This window comes from Mustela erminea, chromosome 1 (genome assembly GCF_009829155.1).
Source record: "Mustela erminea isolate mMusErm1 chromosome 1, mMusErm1.Pri, whole genome shotgun sequence".
NCBI classification, from domain to species: Eukaryota; Metazoa; Chordata; class Mammalia; order Carnivora; family Mustelidae; genus Mustela; species Mustela erminea.
In genome coordinates, this window is record NC_045614.1 from 16755405 (window position 1) to 16766552 (window position 11148).

At 49.3% G+C, this 11148-nt stretch overlaps 1 protein-coding gene across 3 annotated transcripts; it reads left to right on the plus strand.

Moving 5' to 3' along the window:
• Positions 1-4606: 4606 nt before the first annotated feature.
• Positions 4607-6628, plus strand: CCRL2 (C-C motif chemokine receptor like 2). Of its 3 annotated transcripts, XM_032317651.1 has the most exons (3): positions 4607-4942; positions 5036-5156; positions 5460-6628. In XM_032317651.1, exon 3 carries the CDS (start codon positions 5500-5502, stop codon positions 6580-6582), a length of 1083 nt encoding a protein of 360 aa, XP_032173542.1. In that variant the 5' UTR covers positions 4607-4942; positions 5036-5156; positions 5460-5499; the 3' UTR covers positions 6583-6628. The 3 variants fall into 3 exon arrangements, with proteins under 3 accessions (XP_032173542.1, XP_032173550.1, XP_032173559.1); XM_032317659.1 differs by lacking the exon at positions 5036-5156; XM_032317668.1 differs by lacking the exons at positions 4607-4942; positions 5036-5156 and adding an exon at positions 5174-5327.
• Positions 6629-11148: the final 4520 nt, after the last annotated feature.

Here is an 11148-nt window from a genome sequence, read left to right on the forward strand (position 1 = left end):
GAATGTTGATGGGAACCAAGACAAGGTACATGACCTGAGCAGCTGAGCAGGATAGGGGCATGATGGCAGTACCTGGTCTCCTGTGTTCCGGAAAGTTCCATCCTGACAGGCCACAGGTAGATGGTGGACAAGACTGTCAGAGAGGGTTGGGGTGTGGCAAAGTGTATCATTCTCCAGCAAGCAAAGGGCTCATGACTCCAGAGACAGATGCCCTCCTTCCAAGGCTGTGTTGGCTCAGCTCCTTCAAGATGGGATGTGGTGTAGAGGAAGTGTATTAGAGGAAATGTCTCTGAGAGATTGCAAGGTTGTCGGGAGAAGCTGGGAAAACCACCAGATCACAAAGCAGAATTGACCTCAAGTGAAAAAGTGAAGAAGGGTGCTAGGCTGGGGAAAGTGCCAGCCAAAGTCATCAGACCCACCTCCCAGCACTGGGCCTGTCCCCATGTCCCTAAGAGGGTCACTGGCTGGAGCAGCCCCTGGTAGGCATGGCCTTAGCATGAATGTGAGGATGGGTTTCAGAATGCAGCAGCTGGGACCCTCGGTCACTCTGCTCCCTTCAGGGATGAAGAGGTCCTTCCCCATGGCCATGCCAAGACACAGTAACACACTAATGTCAAAGGCAACACTACTCAAATTACGTTCTGCAGAGCCCTTGGCCCGTGAATATCTGTCTGAGATTTAAAAAAAAAAAAGGGGGGTTCCATGATCAAACAGCTTTGGGAAACACTGCAGACTGTTGGGGCCGATTCTACATTAAAACCTGTTAAACCCCTAGGGCCTGCCTGGGTCTACTTAGCCATAGTGACTCCATGTTGCCTAGGTAGCCATTTTGTTGTTTAATAAACGCCTCAGCAGTTACTAGTATTGGTTCTGGGTAACCGTTACTAAAACACACAGGTAGGAGACATCCAATCAGCCAAAGCCACATACATAGAGGTCTGCGGTTGTGCCCTATAAAACTAGCCTTTAAGACCAAAGGGGGGTCACTCTCTTTGGAGGTGGCCCTGGCCGGTCAGTCCGACTTCTATTGCTTGGCATAGAATAAAGCTTTACATAGCTTTCACTTTGTCTCAGTCTCGTTCTTTTGATAACAGACCCAACACAGACCTTGCCTTCCTCATGGAAGATCACCATGCTTCTTAGCACATTAAGAGTTCTGAGAAGTCCTGTAGTAAAGACACTTGCTTAAATTTTTTTAGTTTTGCTCTTTTCCAAACGTACTTGGGCAAAGTCTCCCCCCACCCAGATTTTCTCTTTTACACTTTTTTAGCACACTGTGTAATGAAGGGAGCATGCGCCAAGAGAGGCTTTTTTAGATACAGGTAACAATTTTTCTTTCAGTAAGTACATAGAAAATCTGTGTTTCAGAGTTGATTATCAGTACGATCGCATTTTGAAATGCCCTACCAGGGCATTTTGCTGCCCTCCCAGGAAGGCCAGCTACTGGAAGGACCAAGCACTGAGACGGAGGGTTAGTCATTAGGCAGTCGGTGGGAGAAAATGTGGGAGCAGGACAGACACCGTCATAATGCTGAAAATTCCAACACGTGGATACTTGCCCTTTTCATCTACCACTCAATGCCAAACAACTAATCCGACAGAAAGCAGGCATCTAAAAACAGTTTTTGCACATTTTTCATTAAGAAGTGGTGCTATTTAAAAATTATAATAGCTGTTCTTTGTGAATATCACTATTATAGATTATTTTTCTGTATTTCCCAATTTTTCTGTAATGTAATATTTTCAAATAAAACTTAGATCGATAGATAGACAGATAATCTAAGAGCATTGATATTTGAAGAAGTCAGTTTAAAGGATAGATTAAATTATCATAATTCTAAAATTCTGAATACCCATTTTCTCAGTATCAAGGTAGATCCCTGAGAAATTCGCCATGTTAGCAATTCATCATCTGGGGATGCTGGCAGCCTTTCACTGAGTTAAGTTCAATGTTGGCTATACGTCAACCTGCCTTCAGTCGAGAGACAGAAATCACACCAGTAACGTGAACAAAGAGCATTTACTATGAAGAATTCCTAACTAGTAATAGGCGACTAGCTATAGGACCAGCAGACATAAGGAGCCATCTCTAGGCTAAGACAGAACACCCAGACGCTTTGAACACACTTGGAAGGTACCTTCCCTCCCAAGGCTGAGCCTCAGACCTTGTTGGAGATGGTGCGAGTACAACCCACTGGGCTGTGTGCTTTCCAAGCTCCCTGGTACAAGAACTTAGTAAAACAAGAAAAGAATGAGATCATGAGCATTAATTATCAGGCCTACTCCCGCACTGCCCTTACACACACCTGTCGCCATGTTTTCTCAGACCATCGGACACAAAATGTGAACCCCTGAACCATCCCAGCCCTTCCCACCCTCCTTCCTGCTTTGCTTTTCTCCGCAGAACATTCCTCCTCCTACTCTGCAACTTACGTACTTTTTCTGTTTTTGTCTGTAGGACGTAAGCTCTGTGAAGCTCAGACTCTTTGCCTACATTGTTCACCCGGCCAGGCACCTGCCAGGCCCGCTGTAACAAAGGTGACTAGCTGAACCGATGCACTGAAAGAAGGAATGATCTCCGAGCACAGGAGAATAAGAGTTAAAGCTTCTTAGTTTCTTGGGCTGAAATTGGGGTTGAATTATAATGATAACGAAGAACTCAGACCCTTGCAGGCAAGGTCTGCGAGCCACAAGCCGAAGTCACAGAATGCGGTAAGCTTTCACCAACAATGAAGACACTATTACGGTTCCAGATAGCAGAACGGTAATAAAACGTTCCTCTTGCCTCCACTTCGGGCCTCCAAGCCATTCCCTCCTACCCATTTAGAAGTTTCTAGAATCCCAAGGCCGTGGAGAGTGAATACAGAGTATAGCGCTTATAGGGAACAAAACTGGGTTATAAATATCAAACTTGCCGCCAGGACACATCTTAACAGTTCGCACCACTAGAAGAAGCGGTAGTTACGTGATGGGACACAGGTGTTAGCCAACATCCCGATGGCAATCCTTTTGCAGTGAAAATACAACAAATCAATATGCTGTAGACCTTAAACTTATACAATGGTATGTGTCAATTATCTCTCAATTTTTAAAAAAGTGGGGGCATGAAGGACCCCATGGCCTGAGACTGGGTAAGCAGAATGTTGGGAATCCAGCCAAAAATAACATAATACTGAAAGCGAAAGCCATTGATATCGGGAAGTTAGGGGCTGTCCTGAATTTCCAGTGTTTTTCCTGGGGAACTTTAAATCTCATGGAATTCTGTGACACACATGAGGTCCCGCCTGTTGTTGTTTTCCTCTGTTTAACCGTGCAGGGTGCATGTGTATATCCACGGGGCTTTCCCTGATTCCGAGTTGACTTGACTGTCATCGTCTTGCCCAGCGTGGACCAGTGAGTAGGTGGCTGTAAGGCACGAGCCTTACTGAGCCTTCATCACTTACTCAAGGTCCTGGGGAGGAGAGGGTGAGGCTGGTGTGGCCCCAAATCGCCCAGCCCAGGGAGGCAGAGCCCCGGGCAGACGGTCCACGGGTACCAGAGCTGTGCCGCCACCAGCGGGCAGTGACCTCCCACTCACTTAGAGAAGCCTGTGCCGGGGGGAGGGGGCTGTGTCCTTGCTGGGAAGCGCTCACCGCCCAGATTCCCACCGACGCCAACCCCCGTGCAGAGGACAAACGTCATCTTTGAGTTAAATTTAACGCTCAACCGCATTTTCGTCTGGGCCCTTTTAATGTTTGTTTTTGCCTTTCTTTTAATAGTTTGCTTCTATTTCCATCTTCACGGGTCCATGCTCTGAGTTGAAAGCTACCTCAGGCACGTCTCTGGCGTTCGTTAACAGGATGTCCTCGAACCAGGTCTGTGAGTGCTAAACCACGGTGCAGTGGGGTGGCCCCAAATTAGGTCAGTCACGGGTCCCGAGAGCGGATCTGGGAGAAGTTCATAGGGACTTCCCTGCTGGTTGGTGTTCCTCTCCTCCCTTCATCCTTCTTCCAAGCCACCCTCCCTGCCTGGTTCCTGCCCCCTGACCACCCCCTGCTTCCTCCCTCCACCGTGAAATCTGGACTCCTCCAGCTTCCTTTCTGTCCAACCTCAGACCTCCCCCTTCCCCCCACCACAGTCCTGGGCGGGGAGTTCTCCCCACCGGCTCTGTAGCCCAGACTTGACCCACCCCCAACCTCCATGGAATTTTCTGGAATCTTCTGGGAGCAGGGGCAGCGCTTCACGGCTTGCTTAACTCCCTGCTTTCTTCACAACATTTTTGTTAACTCCCATGGCAGTCCCCCACTCACTGATCCCTAGCCTCTCTGAACCAGCCCCCTTCCCAAGTGACACCACTCTGTGGCTTCCTTTATCCTCAGACCTCTCTTGGGATGCCCCGCCCCCACCAGGGTCTCTCAACCATTCACTGTGGTTCTCCCTGAGCCTTCTAGATGCCCTACAGATGCACAGAGTGGGCTTCTGCCTTGAGGTCTGCACAAAGAGCTCCCACAGGACGCTTTATCCTCCACTGCTGGCTGTCACCCACTCAGAAGTGTCCTGCTGTCACCCCACCTCGTATCACTGGGGAGCAATGACAAGTCAGTTCCCTTATCTGAGACAGCCAGGAGGACGCCTGTCTAAAGGCCAGGGGGAAATCAAAGGCGGGGTCCAGGGGGAACCGGGAGGAGAAAACAACTTCCTGGTTTCTCTCAGAGGCTTGAGAAACACTGTAGGGGTCCAGAGAAGCTTTCAAGTTTTCTTTGGGTTAGTCCCTGAAACCGTGACCAGTGACTTGTGGTGTAGAGCTCCCCAGGGCTTAAACAGTGGCTTCTCTTGCCCCCAAGGTCAGGACCGGGGCTGCTCAGAAGAAAGCCGGTGTCTCAGGGGCCCCAGGCCATTCCCACGGCAGCACGGATGGTGGGTCAGGAGGCTGTGCCCTGCCCCCCTGGAACTCTGTCAAGGGGTAAGTCATCTCTGTGTTTAACCAGTGACGTCTATGTTGATGCTGGGGATGGTTTCACTTTTGCAAACCTTTGTTTCTGTCCTTGGAGAGAAGAACTCGGCCAGCCTGTCACAGGAAGCTGTCTGCCAGGGTGAACAGACTCTTTGAACACATAGGAATTAGGACTGATACTTATTTCAAGACACTAAACGGCGCTGCTTGGCTCTCTTTGATGGTGCGTTTCCTTAAATACTATCTTCAGAGAGGCAAACCGTGTTTCCACCGGGAGAATTTAAGTTCTGTGAAGAGGTGTAATGCTTACTTTAATTTCCCCGGTGGTATTAGCGCATGGTCCAGTACGTGCCGGCTTAACGAGGAGGTCATTTACAGCAGCCGCTCTCAGCAGGTGCGGATGCATCAGAGAAATGTTTATTTTTCAATCTTCTGAGCTGTAGACCTACTCTAGGTAAAATGAACCACCAGCAAAGAGACAGGTGGCTTCACGGACACTAATTCCATTTTTTTTTTTCCACTCCAGGTCCACCCAGCTGTATGAAGGAAAATAATCTCACTGGTCCATGCGGGGCAGCCTGAAGATGGATAATTACACGTCAGCCCCCGACGATGACTATGACATCCTCATCGAGGATGACGTGAATAGCGACGAAGTAGAACAGTGCGACCCCTACGACCCCAAGTTCTTGGCGGCCCGCGTGGTTCCGCAGCTCTCCACCGCCGTGTTCCTGGCGGGTCTCCTGGGCAGTGTCTGGGTCGTGCTTATCCTGGTGAAGCATATAGGACTCAAGCACAGGGAAAATATCTACCTCCTAAACTTGACCATTTCAAATTTGTGTTTCTTGCTGGCCCTGCCATTCTGGGCCTACACTGGGACGCATGGGGGGGTTCTCGACAACCCCTTCTGTAGAATTCTAGTGGTACTTTACTCCATAGGCCTGTACAGTGAAGTGTTTTTCAACGTCCTCCTGACCGTGCAGAGGTACCTGGAGTTTTTCCCCGTGAGCTTGCCCTCCACCACCCGGACAGCACGTTGGGGCTTGGTCTCAAGTGTTCTGGCGTGGGTCCTAGCCGCTCTGGTCATTTTGCCCGAATCCGTGTTTTACGAAGCTCAGATGGAAAGCCAGACATCCAAGTGCTTCTTCGGACGACCTCACTTCCTGCCGGCGGAGGAGACACCCTGGAAGCGTTATCTGACCTTAAAAATGAACATTCTGGGACTTCTTTTTCCACTGTGCGTTTTTGTCTTTTGCTACGTGCGAGTGAGAAAAATACGAAGGTCTGGGGAGAGGAGGTCTGGACGTTCCAAGCTTGTTTTTGCCATAATGGCTGTTTTCCTTCTGATGTGGGGACCCTACAATATCGCCCTTTTCCTCTCCACTTTTAAAGACATTTTCTCCCTGCATGACTGCAAGAGCGACTACAACCTGGACAGGAGCGTTCAGATCCTGAGAATTGTCGCGGCCACCCACTGCTGCGTCAACCCCCTCCTGCACGCGTTCCTCGACCCCACATTCAGAAGACACCTCTGCCACCCTTGCTCGGTGTGCAGTGGCCCTCCGCTTCAGTCCAGGGAGGAATCTACACGAGAGGCATCCAGAGAAGGACACGACCATTCCATTCCCCTCCGAGCTAGTGTAAACTAGCTTCTGTCTAAGGTAGCACAAATAAACACTGATTTTTGTAACATGGCCCTGTTTTGTGGGGTTTTTTTTTTTTATGCATTTGTGTATAAAACAGGATACAGGAAGAAAAGCGGGGAGGTGAACCAGCATTTTCCAAGCACCGAATTTGTCTCAGGTGTTGTGGAAGGCTGTTTGCTAACCTGAGCCCCTTTGCACCTCAATACTTGACCACAGGTGTGGATGGAATGTGTCTCATTTCTCTAAGGAGGGAACTGAAGCATGGAAATTTGTCTAGGCTCACGTAGCTGGAAAGTGGCAGGGATGGGACACGAATGTGAATGCCACTAGCTCCAAAACTTGGGCTTTGTCCCAGCCTGCCAAAATTCCAAAAATCAGGCAAGGAAACAGAAGAAATATATACATACCATTAAAACCAATCAGACCACATTTGAAATCAGAAGCAACCCATTCATATAAAAGTAATTATCTAGACACATTTTCTTGCGGGTAGTTGAAAGAACTGGCTAGCTGGAAACTATGGATAAAGAGGTAGAAGGGACTTGCCCTGTGGAATTTGCTAGGTCTCCTTGGCTACTTGCTACATGAATAATCTGGGTGGAAATAACTCCCGGTGAGACTATTCTAGAAGGAATTGAGAAACCTCATTCAGTACAATCTGAAGTGGAATCTGCTAAGATGTGTTGTAATGGATGGGGGTTAAAACATGTGTTGGGCAGGAAAATGGCTTCGTTGGACACATTTACAAAATGTGGAAAAATGAGAAAATCAATGGTTATTATTCATTAGTGGTACTCTGTAGAAAATACTGGAATTTACAATGTGCATTAAACTGGTAGTGCCAGGGACCCCTGGGTGTCTCACTTAAGCATCTGCCTTCTGCTCAGGTCATGATCCCAGGGTCCTGGGATCAAGCCGGGCATCAGGCTCCCTGCTTGGCAGGAGGCCTGCTTCTCCCTCTCCCACTCTGCCTACTTGTGTTCCCTCTCTCGCTACGTTTCTCTCTGTCAAATAAATAAATAAAATATTTTTTAAAAATAAAATAAATGAAGTAGGCCCAATGCCCAGCGCAGAGCCAGATGTGGGGCCTGAATTCATAACCCCAAGATCAAGAGCAAGTGTTGGAGACTTAACTCACTGAGACACCCAGGTGCCCGAGCAGGATAATACAATTTTTTGTAAGTTAAGTTGCAGAAATGCGATCTCTGTTCTCATGCAAACTTGTATCAAACATCTTTCCTGGGGGCCCCGGGGGGTCAGTCGGTTAGGCATCTGATTCTTGGTTTCAGCTCAGGTCCTGATCCCAGGGTCGTGAGATCAAGTCGGCTTGGGATTCCTTCTCTCCTCTCCCTCTGCCTCTCCTTCTCATGTTCTCTCTCTCCCTCTTTCTCTCTCTCCGCCCCCATAAATAAATAAATCTTTTTAAAAAAATGTTTTCTGAACTTAGCCGTGATTTTCAGACCTCTGTGCGAGGACAAAAGACATTTCCCTCTTTTTAAAATCAGTCTGAGCAACTGGAGAGCTTTCGTTTTACCTCCAGTGGGGGGCACTCTGCAACCCTCCATGCTAGGCTAGAAGGTAAACATCCAGTGGAGAATCTATAAGCGTCTCCCAAGTGATAAGTACACAGGAGTGCTGTCTTACGCTTGCAGGCAGGTCTCAGTGTTCGGCAGCACCTTTTGTGAACAAGATATTTTTTTTTTTAAGATTTTATTTATTTATCAGACAGAGAGCGAGCACAGGCAGACAGAATGGCAGGCAGAGGCAGAGGGAGAAGCAGACTCCCTGCCGAGCAAGGAGCCTGATGTGGGACTCGATCCCAGGACGCCGGGATCATGACCTGAGCCAAAGGCAGCAGCCCAACCAACTGAGCCACATTTTTGAAGACGAATGATGTAAAATTTCTCTACGGATCAGCTTTAAGGGACGAAATGTTGGAATCAACTTCAATAATGGGAAATATCTGTTTTGAACCTCAATTAAACAGAAGTTACCCCCCTAACTTCCACTCTTCTCCTTAGTAGGCCTGTATCACGGACAAGAAATTGTACTCCAATTATGAGCTGGGACTGATACCGCCCGTTCCAGCCCAACCCAGTGCTTCCACCTCACCTTCTTCATTCCGTATGTCTGTCCTCCTCTCCTCTTTCATGGTAACTCTAGGTCCCCCAAAGCATCCGCACATTTGCTCATTTCCTCAATCATACATGCACACACAGTGTCCAGTGTTGCTACACCCATAGTGCTCAGAATCACGGGTAGATGGATATAAGGGTGATAGGGAGCGGTCTGTAAACTAGACCTAAAGATATGGACTGGAGGAGAGGAGACGATGCTATCTCGGGGCGTCGAGCATGACTGATGTTACGAGCTTCAGCAGCGGTCTCCCTGGAGGGCATCTGTGCTCAGACATAAGTGATCCTCCCTTAAGATTTCGACATCTGCTCTATCTTCTGTGTCTGCGGCGCCTGGGCGGCTATGCAGGTGGGCTCCTGCCTACGTACCCTAATGAGGGAGACATTGGATCTGAAATCCAGCCCATGTCGCTGAGCAGACCGTGCTCCCAGGCAGGAACCTGTACACACCCTGGGAAAGAGGTACCTTCCCTGGCTTTCGTACAGGCTGGCAGGGCTGTCCTCTGACTGCTCTCTGGCCAGGCACCATGAAAAATTCTGATGCATTTTCCTTGGGCCATTTCTCTGTCCCCTGTCCTGTGTGTGGGCATGGCCTGTGGCCAGGACAAACAGGAAAGGGGGTTGTCTTCCTCTGGGACCAAGCTCGGAGGCAGAGGGAATTTGAGGAGCCAGGCAGAGACAGCTGCAAGCCAGAGCAGGGCTGGCGAAGTCTGGCCAGGGGGGTAGAGAGCCCAGAGAAGCTACACAGGCTGGAAACCATGCAGAATGCAAGGCTCCGGGCTTTCCCTTGAAGCCTGTGAGGAGTCAGGGGACGGAGGAAGTGAAAGCAGGGACACCAAACCGAGGTCACCCTCCTTTCAGTGTGAAAAGAAAGTGGGGACCAAAGGTCACGTGGCAGCCCAGGGCTTGCGCTAGGTGGGATGCCCCCCGAGTGGGAAGAGAAAGGAGCATCCGGGAAGTTATGGAACTGAAATGTGCAGACTTCCCATTTCTGCGAGAATTCATGAGTGTGAAGCTCGAAGAAATTTTACTGCGGGTGCAGTTTCAGGGTTTGGGTGTCCCTGAAGATCTGAGACGCACAGAAGGAGGGATGTTGCTCTTGGCTAAGACAAGGTGCACACGTTGGTTCCTTCTCATGACTGGAGGCTTTGACCGCCATCCCAGCCAAGCTGAAGCAAAGAAGCTGGTGGGCTGTTTCTTCTCTTCCTCCATCTGTCCCTGCCTTACTCCGGATTCTCCACGTCATGTTTCTGCAGCGACACCCTCCCTTAGGACTCAGATAGCATGCCGTGGTACTTATCTCCTGCTCTGCAGAGGACTCAGGGTCCCACTCCAAATTCCCACAGGTTCCTGGGGCCTCACCCTCTTCCGACCCCCTGTCACCCACATCCTTCTGCTCCCTCATTACTGGTCTCCACCTTTCATTCCAGAAGTAGGGATCTGCTCCCCACATGCTCTCCCCAAAGGCAGACCCTGTCCTGATGGGAGATGGCCAAGATGGGTCCAATCACTGATAGTATTAGGTGTCCAGGATAAAGTATCCTGGCCAGCAGGGGCAGGAATTGTCTCCATGATGACATTTTCTTTTAGAATCTGAGAGGCTAGGGCCCATGGGTCCTCTCTGAGTGGATTTTCCACCATCTCCACATTTCCCTCACCTGTGACCAACTCTAAGTTCCCTTATTCATCTAGGAGAGTGAGTCAACTTGATTGAGTTGGCTCCAAACTCTTACTCTCAGGGTAGAGGGCTCAGTTTTCTCAACCCCCGTGGCCACCTACGACCATTTCTTAACATACCCTTTGCTTCCATCCTAAAATCCAGACTCAACTTCACCCATTTATTTCATTCTGGCGCAAACACTAGAAATGACCTGGTTCAGGCCACAGTGTTCACAACCCAGTGGGACTGTCCCTTCGGTTGGAAGAAGCAGGTGGCTTCTCACACCCACGACCACAGCAGAATGGTGATTTGCTCACCTTCTCTACATTTCGTGACTGTGACCCTGATGTACAGATGTTCCTGTGTGCTCTGCTGACAACACTAAATCTCAGAAAAGAGAAGGACCAGAGCCTTAGGGTTGAAATAAATGAAGGTACAGCCTCAGGCACAGAAGTGAAATAGAGTCCTATGGCCAAGATGTTCACTGCTCCTTCCCACCGGGCCTCTCCCTACGGGACATCATATACCCACCTCCTCGACGTCGCGGCCACCCAACTGATTTAGGACAATGAAGTGATGGGAATGACCATGCTGTCGTCCTACAGAAGCTCTAAAAATTACGGTGAGGCACCCCTCCCCACCTCTCTTTCAGCCCGGGTCTCAGAACAAAGACACGAGCGAAAGAGTCGCTGGCGGAAAGACACGGGTGTGAGGCAGAAACAAGAGATTGCTGTTTGATAGAACTTAGCATGAGCTGATGGCCAGAAAGGGTTT